This window comes from Tenrec ecaudatus, chromosome X (assembly GCF_050624435.1).
Source record: "Tenrec ecaudatus isolate mTenEca1 chromosome X, mTenEca1.hap1, whole genome shotgun sequence".
NCBI lineage: Eukaryota > Metazoa > Chordata > Mammalia > Afrosoricida > Tenrecidae > Tenrec > Tenrec ecaudatus.
Window position 1 is genome coordinate 55,027,874 of NC_134548.1, and position 16,196 is coordinate 55,044,069.

At 52.0% G+C, this 16,196-nt stretch overlaps 2 protein-coding genes across 4 annotated transcripts; both read right to left on the minus strand.

Moving 5' to 3' along the window:
- Nucleotides 1-66: 66 nt before the first annotated feature.
- On the minus strand, nucleotides 67-9,986 carry SLC35A2 (solute carrier family 35 member A2). 3 transcript variants are annotated; one of them, XR_012781184.1, is made up of 5 exons: nucleotides 9,604-9,976; nucleotides 7,819-8,001; nucleotides 3,843-3,994; nucleotides 877-2,451; nucleotides 67-364 (listed from the first exon to the last, which is right to left on the minus strand). XR_012781184.1 is itself a non-coding variant. In XM_075539328.1 (5 exons), exons 1-5 carry the CDS (start codon nucleotides 9,692-9,694, stop codon nucleotides 263-265), a joined length of 669 nt encoding a protein of 222 aa, XP_075395443.1. In that variant the 5' UTR covers nucleotides 9,695-9,986; the 3' UTR covers nucleotides 67-262. The 3 variants fall into 3 exon arrangements, 2 of the variants coding, with proteins under 2 accessions (XP_075395443.1, XP_075395442.1); XM_075539328.1 differs by having other exon boundaries at nucleotides 1,721-1,861; nucleotides 9,604-9,986; XM_075539327.1 differs by having other exon boundaries at nucleotides 1,721-2,451; nucleotides 9,604-9,975.
- A 781-nt stretch (nucleotides 9,987-10,767) lies between these two features.
- On the minus strand, nucleotides 10,768-16,196 carry PIM2 (Pim-2 proto-oncogene, serine/threonine kinase). Its single transcript, XM_075539193.1, has 6 exons — nucleotides 15,973-16,196; nucleotides 15,717-15,826; nucleotides 14,945-14,995; nucleotides 12,785-13,157; nucleotides 11,895-12,071; nucleotides 10,768-11,791 (listed from the first exon to the last, which is right to left on the minus strand). The coding sequence occupies exons 1-6, from the start codon at nucleotides 16,031-16,033 to the stop codon at nucleotides 11,628-11,630; spliced, it is 936 nt and encodes a 311-aa protein (XP_075395308.1). The 5' UTR covers nucleotides 16,034-16,196; the 3' UTR covers nucleotides 10,768-11,627.

A 16,196-nucleotide genomic window follows, 5' to 3' on the forward strand; every position in this document is an offset into this window, starting at 1 on the left:
ACTTCCTTCCACCTGCCTCCCCTCCCCCACCCCCTCACTTGCTTTCCCCCTCACCTTCCCAGCCAGCGAGATGCAAAACACATTTTATTTGTAAAAAATCACCTAAGAAGTATTGGGGGATGGAAAGGGAATGAGGGTGGCTGAGCTGAAGGCTGAGTAGGGCCATGCCCATGCCCTCGCCCTCATAACCAGAGGAAGGTTATTCATGCCAGCTCAGCCTAGGAGCGGAAGAGGGTGGTGGTGGGAGCAGGGAGTTTAGGGTCTACCCCCCACCCCCCCAATACTGATCAGAGTTTGGGCCCAACTGGGCCAGGGCAACGTCTTCAATCCCAGCGGCTAGGAGCCCTTCACCTTGGTGAGCAACCTGTGGTAGGAATGGGAGGAAAGAAAAACAGAGAGCTGCGGCGGGCTGGTAGTTGGGTTTCCTGAGCAAGCCAAGGGCAATGGGTGGGGCTGGCACCCTGGGTTAGTAGCAATGCCTCCAAGTGAGAGAGCGAGTGAGTGAGCGAGCGAGTGCACGTGCATCCCCACCCCCCCACCCCCAGGATCAGAAAGCAGCACATGGACTAAATAAATACAACATCTTTATTTGGCATTGGATATCCTGACATTTTTTTCATTACAGTTCCTTAGAAAACAAATCAAAAAATCAGAACAAATTAATCAAAAATAAAGATCCAATGGCTCTATTTACATATAGCAAAGACAGCCCAGATACCTCCCATGCGTGCATGTACACGTACACACACACACACACACACACACGGATACAGTTAAAGGGTTAATAAGCTTTGGGGAATGCAAGGTGCAGGTTCCATGTTTCATCAATTCTAGGGCACTCCCCCTCTTCTCTCACACATACATGCACGCACGTACCTTAAGGGTACATCATACAGCCAGTGGGGTATTAAGAGTGTGATTGGCAGCTTTATATTTCTTCTCCGGATGTTTCAGAAAATAACTGCATCCGGTAGCTGACGGTCTCAGAGTCAATGAGATTCAGTCACTGGCAGCAAGGACCGCCCCCCGCCCTCCCCCACTCCCCGCCCCTTCCTCCACCCTGGATTATCAATTATTCAATTATACTGTGAATCAAAATCAAAAACACTAAACCCGACAGCCCCGATTGCACACCTTCCCCCTGACAAGGCTGCTGGCCGGAGTCCAGCAGCCATGAACAATCACCCTTGTCTGCTCCCCAGGCATTCCCAAGGAGTCCAGTTTCAGGGGGTCTCAGAGAAGCAGCTTCAAGTCCACATGGGAGACCAAGCTGCTGACATGATCCAGTGTGGTGGAGAGCGAGGAAACAAGGCCTCGAAACTATGGGAGGGTGAGCCCCATAGGTAGGCATCAGTGATTGCTAGAGAGCAGTAGGCGTTCTGGCCAATCTGTCCTGTCTTAGACAGAAGGCGGAAAGGCTGGGAGGGGCTCTCTCAGATGTGAGAGAGGACAACTCCAACGGACAGAGGCAGACAAAGAAAACAAAAAAAGATCCTTGAATGACATCCCTAACCCTGTCCCACAGGGGGTTGGCCTAGGCAACCAGTCCTCAAACCTCTGGGGAGAGAGGTCAGCCTCTCAGAAAGGGTGAGGTGATGCTCCCTCCTCCACCTCTCATTGACGCCCAGACTGCCTGCCAGCCCCAGCCACCTACCACCCTCCACCCTGGCCCCTCCATAGCTCCCCCACCACTGCCAGCCCTCACTTCACCAGCACTGACTTTGGCAGAAAGGGCTCCTGGCTGAGGTCTCCGCGGTGGGAGGCGGGCGGCGTTGGAGGCGGCGGCGGCTGCCCGGGAGGCTGCTGGTGCATGGCGGGCCCGGAGGCTGTGGCAGAGGCCTTGGCTGCACCTCGGGGAAGGCTGTAGAGGTAGACCGCACCGATGACCAGGCCGGCGCCCAGGGCGAATATTGGGTCCACATGGAAACCAAAGAGGCGAATGGAGGCAACAGTGGACAGCACTATGGACAGGGAGGTGGCAAAGCCCTTGAGAATGTTGTCAGCGTACTTGACGACAACAGCCACCAGGAGCCCACCAAAGGCCTGGTTGAGCACGACACCCCAGACAGCAGGTGTGTACCCAAAAAAGAAGCCACGGTGGGCCACAGCGGTGCCCTCGGCCCACCAGAGCCCCACCAGGCCCAGTGCTGTGCCGAAGAGACCGAGCTGCAGGTTGCGCAGCCACACGGAGCCTGAGCTGCCTTTGAGGATCTTCTCAAAGTAGACGCCTGCGAAGCCTGAGGAGAGGCAGGAGGCCACCACAGCTGCAAGGCCTGCCCCGGGGTTCTGATCCAGTGGCCGTGGGCTCCCGCCTCCGGCTTGCTGCGCCTGGACAATGGCGACGCCAGTGAAGAGGAGCAGCAGGGAGGCCCACTGTAGCCGTGTCAGGCTGCGGTTCAGCATGAGCACGGAGAACAGCGCCGTGGTCAGGATCTTCAGCTGGTACGTCACCTGTGAGTGACATGCGGAAGGCACTGAGGGCTGGCCCTGGCCCTAATGTAGCCCCGGGGGACAGCACTTACTGTGGGCCCCCAGGCACAACAGAGGGCCAGGGCGGGGCAGCTGACAATAAAAATAGCAATAATACCTAACCACTGGCCATAAACTGAGCTGTAGTGAGATCAGCTTTGAGTGACTCCCAGAAAGTACATGACAGAATGGCTATGCCAGGAAGTCCTTGGCCACACCCAAGTCCACATCCCAAACCCACCACTACCTACCTGGGTGACTAGGAGCCAAGTATTTGCCCTGAGTCCTGGCATCACCATCTAGAAGGCAGGGCCAATGCACGTAGGCCAGCCAGCCAGCTCACAGCCATCAATTCGATGGCAATGTTAGAGGACAGGGTAGAACTGCCCCTGTGGGTTCCCGAGACTGGAGCTCTTTGTGGGAGTGGAAAGCTTCATTGTTCTCCTGAGGAATAGCCGGTGGTTTTGAACTGCTGACCTTGTGGTTGGCAGTCCAATGCCTAACCCACTATGCCATCAGGGTTCCTTCACACAGGGTAGGCTTTGTGAGGAGGTCTTGACAAATAAAGGTTTCGTAGGGATCTACTTTGGTATACATTAGTCAACCACACAGCGATATTAGCAAACATTTACATGGCATTCAAGTCATGACATTTACATGTCAGATGTGGGTCTAAGCATGTTCTGTGAAATAGCTCACTGAATCCTCACACCCATATGAGGTAGGTACTGGTTTAACCCTCAATTTCAAGTTGAGAAAATTAAAGCACAGAAAGGTTAGGTGACTTGCCTAATATCAGACAACCAGAAAGTAGCAGACCTGGGATTTGAACTCTGGCAGCCTGGCCCCAGAATCCAGGCTCTTCGGAAAATAAACCCAAACCCACTGCCAGCGACTTAACGCTGACTCACAGCAACCCTAGACGATGGAGTAAAACTGCCCCATTGGGTTTCTGAGACTTTACAATCTTTATGGGAGAAGAAAGCCTCGTCATCCTCTGACAGAGCAGCTGGTAGGTTTGAGCCACTGACCTTGAAGATAGCAGCGCTCAGTGCTAAACCCACTACGCCACCAGGGCTCCTGAGCATTTTACAACATTGCTTTCAAAGAGCTTAAAGTTTATTGCCAACTAAGGGCTCTTCATGGGCAACTAAGGGCTCTTCTTTCTTTTTTGAAGCCATCCCAGCATGCTGGGGATTTCAGGTATTTCCATTCCCGCCCCAGTTTTCACAAAGCAGGGATCTGAGAATGCAGGAGTTCTCAGGACTTTTGAGGAGGAAACAGCTCTGGCTCTCTGCAGCCCTCCCAGAACATTCCATTATCCCCCAAACCAACCAGGTCCCCCGGGGGGCCATGCGGGACTTGGGGCTCACCTGGAAAGTAGCAGCTGGCAAGTTGGAAATCGCAACATACTGGAGGTTATTCTGCAAGGTGTAGATGAGGGAGGGTACTGCGAGTTTGAGAGTGTCCACATACTGCACCAGGACGGCCTCATGCAGGAAGAGAACCAGGTGCTTCAAGTTACCTGGGGAAGTGGGGAGGAGCAGGAGGGTGTTTCAGAGTTGACTACCGAGTTGGGGAGGCCGCAAAGACTGGGACCAGGCCTTGGCCCTGTGCCTCCCCAACCAGGCTGTGACCCTGGAGGGCAAGACCAGTTCCGGTCCCCACCAGAACGTGATGCCCTGAGGTGGGGAAGAAGGCCTGCATTATTTTTTCTCTACATGGTCACCCTGTCCTCGGTAGGCCCACTCAGTCAACGAGGACACAAAAGAAACATCTAGAACCCCGGGAGTGCCAGAGACTCATGGCCCATGTTTCGCTCGTCTTGCAGCCTGCCTCCGTCTCATAGAGCCCCATTCATGGAAAGCCCGCAGTAGACGTCTGCACAGTCACCATGAAACAGGAACTGACGAAACAGAAGGGGCATTTTAGCTGGATTATAGCTCCTTACTGGCCTGTGAGCAGCCTGCGGGTGGCAAGGGCCATTTCCCATTGGGCTCATCTTGGGCGCTAGGCACCCCAAGTTGCCCCTGCTTGGGCATTCAGACCGTCCTGTTAGGATCTACTGCGGTGCGTACATGAGAATCATTTACTAGATAGTAACCCTCACACACCCTCATCTCCGGCCTGTGCAAAGCTACCCCGTGCTTTTGCCAGTTCATCTCTGAAGTCTCAGCTGAAGGTGCTCCTCCAAGAAGATCTCCGCGACCACCGTGCAAGGTTTTCCCAGGCACTCTTGCAGGGGCTTGTGCACAAAACTCTGCCTTTGATATATACACAGGGTCATTCACATTTCCACAATGAACGCTACGGAGAGTCACACCAAGCGGGACAAATAAAGAACAAAAGTACACAGAGAGCCGCACACTCAGTCAGAGCAGGCTAGGTTTGACCATCAAACGAATTCAGGAGGAAATAAAAGTTGGGGGGGCCTGGCCTGTAATTTTAGTCTGTAGCTCTTTTATCCCTCTCCATCTAAAACAGAGGTTCTCAACCTTCCTAATGCTGCAACCCTTTCATGCAGTTCCTCATGTGGAGGTGACCCCTCCCCCCAACCATACAATTGTTTTCGTCGCTACTTCATAACTGTCATCTTGCTACTATTATGAATCGGGCGACCCCTGGGAAAGGGTCGTTCGACCCCCAAAGGGTTCAGAAGACTGAAAAAGCACTCCGATCCCAGGGATTCTGTTTGCAACTAGATCTCAGTGCCTACAAAGTTAATTTTCTATATCCTACTTGGGTGAAGAGCAACAAGGGTCATAAGGAAAGAAGTGTGATAAAAATAAAAAGACATATGGAAACAATGAGTTCAGTGGATGAAAGAACCAAGCAAACCTCAGAATCCACAACCAAAAACAGAAGAATTAGATGGTGTCCAGCTACCATCACCACCCGCTCAGAAAAAGGACCACATTCGAAGGTCCTGGATAGAGTAGGAGTAAAAAAAAAGAAAAAGAAAGAAATCAAAATCATTAGAGAGACCAGCAGGACCTCAGAGACTAAAACCTTCAGCCTACCATTCCAGTCAGGAGATGGACCCACTCCTGTGATAGACTACCGAATCACTGAGAATCAGAGGTGTAGAACCCTACTCAAGGACAAAGCGCAGAAACAGAGAACGGGGAGGAAATGGAGGAGACGTTGAGGGTACATTGAGAGGGTCACCATGGATCAGTTGAAACCAGATGTTGACGAGTCAGTGAATCTAAAACGGATGAGCCGTACTATAAATCTTCGCCTAATTCACAATAAAGAGTTAATGCATAAAATAAGTAAATCATGTCAGCCGGGGTGGGGGCCAGATTCATGCCCGCATTGATAACAGGAAGGGCATGGCATAAAACGGCCACTCCTTATTGAACCAATAAAGGGAAGAACAGGCAGGGCTCTGAAGCTGCTGCTTCCCGAGGACTTGGAGGGAGGTTCCCTTCTAGGTAAACATCCAGGGCTCTCAACCAACTCAATCTCACTGCCAACAAGTCAATTTTGACCCAGAGCAATCCTTTAGGACCGGGTCGAAGGGGTTTCCGAGACAGGAACACTTTACAGGAATAAAATACACCATCTTTGGGGCTTGCAAGTTGCTGGCCTTGCGGTTAGCAGCCCAATATACAGCCCCCATGCCACGTAGGGCAGAGCCAGCTAACTCATCTCTAACCTTTCATACACGAGGTCTTTTAAAGAGAAACTACTGGAAAGGATTTTTAAGTAAAAGCACTTCAAGGAGGCATTTAAATTAGCAAACAGTCCCAACGCATGATTTTTAGAAACGACCAGACCCAACCCAATCTCACTGCCATTGAGTCAATTCTGATTTAGGGTGACCCTACAGGACAGAGTAGAGCAGCCTTCTTTTGGGTTTTCTAGACGTTAACTCTGACAAGAAGCAGACAGTCTCATTATCGGGGGAGGAGTGGGGTTGACCAGCATGTTTAAACCACTGACCTTGTGCTTAGCAGTTCCATGCATAACCCACTCCGTCACTTGTTCTTAGCAGTTCCATGCATAACCCACTCCGCCACAAGAAAGCCTTACAGACAGGCTCAGTGGGACGGCAGGGAGGGGGACCAAAAACCTCACTGCCATGGTGTTGACTCTCACTCATAGTGACCTTGTAGGGAAGGGTAAAACTGACCCTCAGGGTTTCCAAGACTATCACTGTCTATGGGAGTAGAAGCCTTGCCTGTCTCCACTAGAGTGACTCCTGGTTTCGAACTGCTGACCTTGTAGTTAGCAATCTGATGTATAACCCAGTATGCTACCACCAAAGGACAGAACATATTACATGATACCACAGGGAGGTTATCAGTCAAATCCGGACTACCCAAAGTCTACTTGCAAGAGGGGGGAATAGGCACCAGTGGGGGGAGCTGGGACCTACAGATGTATAAGGAACTTTGGTGGCATAAGCGTATTGGGCTACTCACTGAGCTGCTGACCACAAGGTTACTGGTTCACACCCACCCGCTGCTCCTCGGGACATAAGATGAGGGTTTCTGCTCCAGTAAAGTTCAAAAGTCTTGGCCACCCCAAAGAGCAATACTACTCTGTCCTATGAGGTCACCCTGAGTTAGAGTGGACTTGAAGGCGATCCATTTGTGGTTTGTTGTTGTTGTGATTGTTTGAAGACTAACAGGCTAAAAGGGCATATCCACAAAACACTGCCAGTATACAAACTTGGTTCAAATGCTGATGAACTTTTATGACATTTAAAACATAATTACACATTTTAACACTACCTGGTTATTTTGTTATTTGACTGTTAGTATTTGACTTACTGTTACTTTTTTGAGATAGGATTTAGTTCTTGCAGTTAACTTTTTTGAGTATGTACAAAAATATTTATGTATACAATGACATGTGGGATTTACCTCAAAATGCTACGGGACAGATGGTCTGCAGACACAGAGTAGCCGGCCGGGGGCGGGGGTGGGATGGGGGAGGGAATCATTGATGCTGCTGAGTGGCTGAGGGTCCAGCAGCGGACCATTGTTTGATCTGGGGGGTGCCACATGGTACGTTACTCTTCTATTTGATTTTGCATTTTATGACAAGTCTTCAGAACAGAAAGTAAGTAAATGAACTGTCAGGTAAGAGTCACCTGTTACCCTGTGGGCTTTTTATGGGCATAGGTGCTCTCACTAGTATAGTGTACACAGGGTCGGTGCCCGGGGCCTTCGGGGTATAAAAGTGAAGATGCAGCCACTGAAGAGCAGGAGGGATGGGAAACAAAGCAGCTTAGCTGCCCGTATACACTCCCCCAGCATTTTTACAGACAGAAACTCTCCCAACCGACCTTCCGTGTACGTAGAACACCACCCACCCACCCCCACCCTTGGTTCATACCCCTCTTCTGTGCGAAGAGCAGCAGCAGGCACGTGAGACCTTTGAGGACTTCCGCCATGACCACAGCGGTGGTGGCAAAGAAGCGATCCCCAGGCAGCGTGCGAGTGTAGCGGATGCTGAGGATGAGGGATGCATTCTGGACCACCAGCACGGCTAGGGATATGTACTTGAGGCGCCGGTGAGCTGTGAGGAACAGAAGGACCAAGGGGGAAGGAGAGGGTCAGAGCTGCATGACTTGTTCCCGTCTCTCGTCTCAACCAGGATCCTCTTAGCCACCAACACTTTCTCCTCCCTTGGCCTGTTCCACCCCACCTCGATGTGGGCCTGACTCACCCCCTTCCATTGCCTCAGCCAAAGGCAGAATTGGCCACAGCCAAGTGCAGCCCATACCTGGAATCCTTACTGAGATGTCAGTAGTTGAGCAGGCTCTCAACAACCCCCTGGACCTCGTCTCTACCTCTCTGGAGTGAGAATTCTCCCTTAGACAGAATACCAAAGGACTACCTTCTTGACATTTTTTGGTAACCATGTCTGTTACTGAGTTAAAGGATCCATATGAGTTACCTCAATGGCCCCCTCTATCATGCTGATGGTCAAAGGAACTACATGGGTTCTCATTTCAGAGCGGAGAAAATGAAAGACCTCTATGAAACGATACTCCTCTTCAACAAAGCACTGTCCCAGGTAAAGAATGATATCCCAAACCAGGAATGAGATTGCTGGTATAAAGCATGTAAATCTCCCAAGGAATGGTCCACTCGAAGAAATGCTCCAGTTCTCGCACACTCAGCATGGTCTACGCATCCCATACGGGGTGATCCTTGCCCCCAGAGTGCCCTGTCAAACTCTTCCCCATGACAGCATACTCCTCCCAAACCAGATGGATGTCCAACATGATTCTCCCACTGTCCTAAGGGTTAAACTCCCCTATAAGGAAGGATTGATTCCCCTGCTGACCATGGGCTGGGTCCATCAACCATATAAGGAACCAGTTCTCAGGACTCCCTAGTAGTCTTTTTCCTACCTCCATTCACTTCTACTCCTTGTAGTATTCCTTGTTCTGCCCACAATCATAGGAACCCCGGAACAAGGCTGCTCCAAGGGAGAAAGATGGGGCACTGTACTTCACAATGTACAGCCTTAGAGGTCCACAGAGCAATCCTACCCTGTCCTATCGGGCCACGATGAGCTAGAATCGCCTGGATGACAGTGCAGTGAGTTTTCTGAGTTTGCCCCAGCACATTCCAAACGTCCTTTCTCTGTCGTATAAGGAAGAACGCTCCCACTTCAACATAAAATGAACTCTACCTCCATTGAGGAGACTGCCACCCCCCAATAAATGTCTTCCTTTCTACTAAGTGGCATCTTGTCAAAATTGACCCTCTACTCATAGCAGGAAGGCCCCGCCCCACCCTAACCCACAGGGGCCCCTATCTCTCTATAAGGAAGAACCCAGAACCTACAGAAGTCTTTCCAGTCTCTAAGCACGAGCACCCTCCCCTCCCCAGAATGTTCTCTCCCTTCGACAAAGAATTCCACATTCTCAGAATGTCTTAGCAGCCCATAAAAGGAAGTCGGAATAGCCTCTGCCCTCCATGTGCGGAAGGACCACCCTCAGAACGGTGTCTTCTCGGCACTGACAATGTTCCATCCCGTTCTCCCTTTCTGACAGGCATAGGTCGGTGCAGAAGGGATGCTCCCTCTAGCTTCAGCGAGGAATCTTCCCGATCCCAGCAATCCCGCCCCGCGCCCCGCCGCGGACTGCTGGGCCACAGCCCGTCTCACCCGCACTCGCGGTCCCGGGCTCCAAAGCCCCCACTGAGACCACCCCTGGCCCAGTCGCCGCAGTGGAACCAGCAGCCCCAACAGCTGCCATGTTGGCATCTGCCTGGCCCGTCCCCTCGGCAACAGCAGGCCACTTCCGTGTCTGTAACTTCCGCTTCCGAGTATCCGGCGTGAGGGTGGGGACAGTGCGGGGGCGGACTGGACACAGGTTTTCCTCGTCCGCCGAGTGCAAGAGGGCTACCCCGAGGTCGGGCGCGAGAGACTGGGCACGCGGCCGGCCGCGCCTCTCGCCCACTTTGCGTGGCCTTGTCGGCCCATAGCAACTGTTAAACCCGCCCGTGGCTTCTCCGGCGGCCACCTTTTTTATCTCGCTTCACATCACTCGCCCATCCTTCCCCCTCGTCTCATTGGTTCATTTGTCACTGGGCCCCGCTCCCGACCCAGGCCCCACCACTGTCAATCTCTTCGAACCGGGCGTCTCATTGGCATCTCCTTCAGAGACCTCCCTTCCGAAATCAGCAAGCCCGAAGCACACTCCGGTTGGGCCGAAGTTCCGCTTCGCCCCGCCCCCCGCCCAGACCCCGCCCCTTAGGATGCCCGCGGGACGTCAGCTTTGAGAGGCCTGAGGAAGAGGGGCAGGGGCAGGTGAGGGTCCCTCAAGTGAGCTAGCATATAAGAGTAGAGCAGGTCTAGTTAGCTGAAGCAAGCAGAGGTGCGCCTGGAAGGGAAGAGTTGGGGAAGTAAAAGGGAGATGGGGACAGGCACAGCGACAGGAAAGGCAGGTAAGCCAGCAGGGAAAAGTGCTCACTGGTCAAATGGCATTTGAAAGCAGAGTCAGAGGAGGGTGGCAGCGATGATGCTAGGACACGTGAAACCAAGATGCTATAGCGCAGGGCAGTTGAGCAGGGAGAGAAGAGAGGGCTGAGCAGGGAAAGGTGAAGATGGGAAACAGCAGCTTCGGTTTCTCACTTCTCTCCCGTGGAATCCTCCCGCGTGTCCTTAGCATGGGTGCTAGAGTGAGGGGGGAGGGTTTTTTTTGTGAGCCTGTCCCAATAAACCCGTAAGACTTCGTCAGGTACCCCAAAGTAGACGCGCTCGGTCTGTTCTTCCTCGGGGCTCAGGGTTCCGTATCTCTGAATGACCAGTCAGTCACCTTTGGTTTTATTGCGTTTATTAAATAGTGGGCTTCCAGACGTGGCTTTTTAAATAATCCAGGCACGGGGGAAGGGGAGCACTCCAGATCCCCTGATACATAAGTATTTACATTTCTTCAGCTGGACAATCTTGGCTCCTAGGTAGTAAAACTGCCAACGTGGGCGAGGAGGTCCCAGAAGAACAGGTAACAAAGACTTAATTCCCCCTCTCGAAAAAGCCACCAACCCACCCTAGTTTCTGATGTTGCCCATTTCCCATTCTTTCTCAAGTTATGGAAGTAGGGTTTTCCTCACCAGAATAAGAGCACTTGAGATAACAGTAGGATCCCCTCACCAAAAGTGAAAAGTGAAAAAAAACTAAAAACCCTAGGATAACAACAGGGCATTGCCTGCCCCAGAGTAAGCAACGCTGGGCTGAGGCAGGCAAGCAGCTTGAGGAAAGGGCCCCTTTGTCAAAATAAAGGCTGCTGGGCTACTGGAAAGAAAGCACCCTTGCCCCAAGTGTGGGCATGTGAACAAAAGTGTATATGGTGATAAGAGGTGCCAGTGAAGCAGGGCGTGTAACCTATTCGAATTTAACAATTGTGAGGCTTAAAATAAGTGACTTCAAATTAACATCCTTAGCAAAACGGAAAGCAAGAAAGTCCCACTCCATAAGAAGCCATAAGAGGGCTCCTTAGCAGGACTAGGACAGGGACTAGGCAGACTTGGCTATGTCTTTCTCACCCCCTACTCCTGTAGTAACACTGTAGATCCCCCTAGTAACACTGGATTGTTGATGACCTGTAAAACCAGATCATTAGGTGTCCAAACTATAACTGTAACATGGCTATGATGTGGCTATTTCAGCCAGTGAGGGGCTGGGTAGACCTAGGGCAGCATGGACCATGACAAGGGGTTGGAGTCGCCTTTGGGGGTGCTGAGGGGTGCTTCCTCAGTTGGAGTCTGCATCCAGGGGTCCAGCATGATCTCTTCCAGTGAAGGCCGAGCAGAGGGCTTGGGAGCCAGGCACCGCTGAATTAGGGCACAGCATCCTGCAGGGCAGAAGTAAAAGGGAGATTGATTAGCAGTCAGTAGGGAGACATCACTCTCTGGGAGGGTGGGAGTATGCTGGGCTGGGGTCACCGAGAGCCTCACCTGAGGAGACATGGTCAGGGAAGTGGAGTTCAGCCTCCAGAATTTCCTGGTCCCTCTCGAAAGGAATGTCCCCACACACCATATCATATAGGAGGATACCCAGTGACCAGACGGTAGCCGGGAGCGCATGGTACTGGTGTCGAGAGATCCACTCGGGGGGGCTGTACACCCTTGTCCCTGTACACAAACTGAGAGATCACTTTCTGATTCTGCCCTTCCCCTACACCCCTACTCTCCCCAGGAAGTATGCTCTCCTCCCCAGAACTAGGAACACTCACTCACTCACTCACTCACTCTAAGAGCAGGCTTGCCTTACCAGAACAAAAAAAGCAAAAAAATCACTGCCATTGAGTCATCGATGCTGACTCACAGTGACCCTATAGGACAGGGTAGAAGAGCTGCTCCATGAGTTTCTGAGACTGTCACTGCTCACAGGAGTAGAAAGCCTCATCTTTCTCCTGGAGAGCCGCTGGTGGTTTAAAACTGCTGACCTTCCAGACTACAGCCCGATGGGTAACCACTATACCACCATAATGGGACACTTCAAACTAGAGCAGGTCCCATCCCAAGAATAAACACACCTTAAACCAAAGGGCACACTCACTATGAGAATAAGAGCACATTCAGGATAAAAGCTAGATGTGCCCCAAAAAATTAAAAAACAAAACAAAAAACCTAGATGTGCCCACAACAAAGTGAGAGCATTGTCATCAGATGGACTTTATCAGCAGATAAGGCTGAGAGGAATCAAAGGCACCTTATAAAGAAAGGTACAGTACAGGTCAAGGGTCACAGATCACTCGAGCATTAGAGGCTAAAAGATCATAACACTAAAGGTAAAAAAGACAACACCCCCCACCCCCACCCCCCGGGGTTTAGGCAAGTCTTACCATCAAAGTCAGTATACGGCTCATCATGAAGCAGGGCACCAGACCCAAAGTCAATGAGTTTGGCACAACCTCGGCGGAGATCTATCAGGATGTTTTCGTCCTTGATGTCACGGTGGACAACTCCGCAGGCATGGCAGTGCCTAACAGCTGACACTACCTGGGCAAAGAGGCAGCGGCTTCGGCTCTCACCCAGTGGGCCCTGCTCGGTGATATAGTCAAAGAGATCCTGGGCAGGTGAAGGGCGCTCGAGGACCAGCATGACGCCCTCTAGTGTCTCAAACCAGTCGAGCAGGCGTATGACACCTGGGTGTCCACCACCGGCTCCCACCTTCCAAAGCAGGGCCACCTCGAGTGGGCATGTGGCCGAGTTTGTCTGGGGGGCGGGAAAGGAAAAGGTATGTCAGGCCAGTGGTTCCGTGGCCACTACTCACGTGGGCTCAGAGCAGAGCTCCTGGGCAGCCTGTCTGGGTGCGGCCTTGAATAGCCCACTTCCCTTCGAGGGCCCGTTTTCGAGTTTTTTAAGGCATTTCATTGGGCGCTCTTACAGATATTCTAACAATCTGTAATTCAATTAGATCAAGCATGAGTGTACAATTACTGCCACATCATTTTCAAAACAGTTTCTTCTTCTTGACCTCTTTGATATCAGCTCCCTTTATCTCCTCTCTCCCCCATCTAGTTTCTTCATCTGAAATACTCAAAATCAGAGCCCATGAGAGAGTGAGGGAAGCAAAGAGCCCATGCACATCAGGCACACAGGAACCCAGTACCATCAAAGAATCCAAGCGGCTCTTAGCAAATGGCCTTTGGCACAGGAAGCGCTTAGAAAATACTATTATGTAATAGTTTATATGCTCGGCTCCCCATATACCCCAAATGATTAGAACAGTACCTCAGACATAGTAGATGCTCAGTTAAATAGATGAAAGCACTTTATATAACACTCAATCAACACCATTACCGTCAAATGATCGGTTTTGTTCATCGATGAGCAGTCTCAACCATAGAGCAGGCCAACCCTAACTAGTTGCCATCGAATTCAGTTCCAGCTCTTGGCAATCTCACGTGTGTCAGAGAAGAACTGGGCGCCGGAAGGTTTTCAAGAGTTAGGATCACCAGGCCTTTCTTCAGTGTGTGCGAACTCAAACTGCCAACCTTTTGGTTTCCAAGCGCATTAACCATTTGTAATACTCAGGGACTCTGATAACAGGGATGAACTTTGATGAACCTTTGTTAAATAGGCAGAAGTAATGAATAGAAAAGAACCCAGCACAAAATGCGCTCTCAGTAAACAGATGATATTTTGCATGGTGCCAGAAATAGTGCCTAGCACACGGTCCGGTGCCCAAAATCTATTTGTTCAGTAGCTGAAAGTGATTAACTGCCAAGGACCTCGCACAAAGTAATAACTCAATCAAGGTTATCATGTGATATGATGTCATTGTTACCAAGCGGCTCATCGAGTGCTCAATGAGAGGACTCAGTAGAACCAGGAACACAGTAAACTTTGATGATGAACCAAAGCCGGAGGTCTACAGTGAGAACTCAGTAAAAGGTGTGAATCTTACTGGTCAAAAAGCTGCCATACCCATTCTAGGAAGCTCAGCGTGAGCACACTGTTGTCTGGAGGGCCTAAGGTGGGACCCTCTCCTAGGCAGGCCACTGACTTGCACAGACGCAGACAGGTTTTCTCACGGTAATGCAAATCAGTCTGCTGCGCAGGCGCACCTTCTCCAAGTCCCACGGGTTGCGCACGCGCAGTGTCCCTAAACACCACCAGGGGGCGCGCTGGCCACTACAACTTGCCCAGACCTGCCCTGCTGTCTGTTTGCTCTGTAACAGCAGGAAAGAGCAGCCACCATCGCTATAGCAACCAGTGACCTCTGACCTTTTTTCTTCACCAGCACGCCCTGCGGACAGCCCCCACCAAACAGGATTTGGTGGGTAGGTGAGAAAAAAAGGCTTGGAGGGGAGAATCGGGGACCCTAGGAGGAACTGGAGAGAATCAGAGTGGTATTGGGGTGTGCGTTTCACCTCAGGGGTATAAGCAAGGGCTAATAGTAATGTTCTCAGTTACTGGACCCAGGGAGTCAGCCATCCCCTAGAAACGAAAAAGAGGTGGGGAGTCCACTAGTCAGGAAGTACACTAGAGATACTCACCAGAGGGAAACTGCCCAGCACCCGATTCCGCGGGATCACTTTGATGGCCACCTGCAGAAAAGGGCCAGGATGAGGGGACTAACAGGTGACCGCCCCCAGTCGACTCTGCCCACTTCCAGTGCGTCTTCATTAGCCAGCCCCCTTGCCTCACAGATTACCAACCGCACACCGCATCACGCATGCCACACCCCATCACGGTCCAGAGTTTCTGCCCTGCCTTCGTCCTCAGAACCAAGTTCAACCTTCCCACCATCCTTAGCCCTGGGCTCTCCCTTCTCAGGCTTCCCGTCTCCTCACTGCCAAGCTTTTGAATTTTCTATTTCCTTCCACCCCCAAACCTCGATCAACTCTGTACCAAGACCTGGTCCTCCCAACTCCACATACCTGCCTACAGATCCCTGAAAAATCTTAGACTTGGGTTCCCCACCTTCCCACACATACATACACAGGCCCACTGAAGTCCGGGGTCTAATGTCCCCCTGACCCCCCACTCCCTAATCTCACATCCCGGACCTCCTGAATCCTTGTCCAGAAATTCCCCTATATCACCGCCCCTCATAGACGCCCCCCCAAAAAAACCCTGCAATCCCCTCCCCCCACCACACACAAATATGGATCCTCCCAGCAGCCAAACCGCTCGCATCTTGGTTCTCCCAGCCCTTACTACACACATCACAAGCACACTCCCCAATCAACCAGCATCTCAAGCCCCATCCCTTCAGCCACTACACCCCCACACACCCGACCCTCCCAAGATCTCCGTAGTGAATACCTGGAGTCGGTCTGCTACACGGTGTCCCGCGAAGACCGTACCAAAGCCCCCTTTGCCCAGTACAGTGCCAAGTCGGTATTCGGCCTCGAATGCTTCTTGATTCTTGCCTCCTGCGCGGGCGGGCGGGCGGGCAGAGGTGAGGAAGTCAGGGTGATGGTGTGCTTCCCTGCGTTGTGACCCCCCTCCCCCATGCTGCCCTTCGGTCTTGCAACCTGCCCCCGCCAGGCCAGGTCCTGGTAAGGGAAACTGCACTCACCTGGCGGCAGCGCCGGGGCTACGGAGGGCGCGGGAAGCTCTGCCTGAGGTTTGGTCAACATGGAGACGCTGCGCAGATGGAGCCTGCAGGTCTGAGGTACCCGGGGCAGAGCGGCTGTGGAGCCCGGGCCAGGGGGGGCCAGGATGGAAAGGATGGAAATCGGTGGCCCAGTCACGCCAGCACAGAGTGTAGCGTTAGGCTCCACAGCGCGCGCCAGCGCTGAT

Excerpts from the sequence above, each read along its gene's own strand:
- SLC35A2 (XM_075539327.1), bottom strand. The coding sequence starts at position 9,694 with ATGGCAGCTGTTGGGGCTGCTGGTTCCACTGCGGCGACTGGGCCAGGG. Across the intron at positions 3,995-7,818 it reads GCTCTTCGCACAGAAGAGGG|GTAACTTGAAGCACCTGGTT; the intron begins GTATGAACCAAG and ends CCACTTCCCCAG. Across the intron at positions 365-1,720 it reads CAGGAGCCCTTTCTGCCAAA|GTTGCTCACCAAGGTGAAGG; the intron begins GTCAGTGCTGGT and ends TTCCTACCACAG.
- PIM2 (XM_075539193.1), bottom strand. The coding sequence starts at position 16,033 with ATGTTGACCAAACCTCAGGCAGAGCTTCCCGCGCCCTCCGTAGCCCCG. Across the intron at positions 12,072-12,784 it reads GCCGTATACTGACTTTGATG|GGACAAGGGTGTACAGCCCC; the intron begins GTAAGACTTGCC and ends GTTTGTGTACAG. Across the intron at positions 11,792-11,894 it reads CCCTGACCATGTCTCCTCAG|GATGCTGTGCCCTAATTCAG; the intron begins GTGAGGCTCTCG and ends TCTGCCCTGCAG.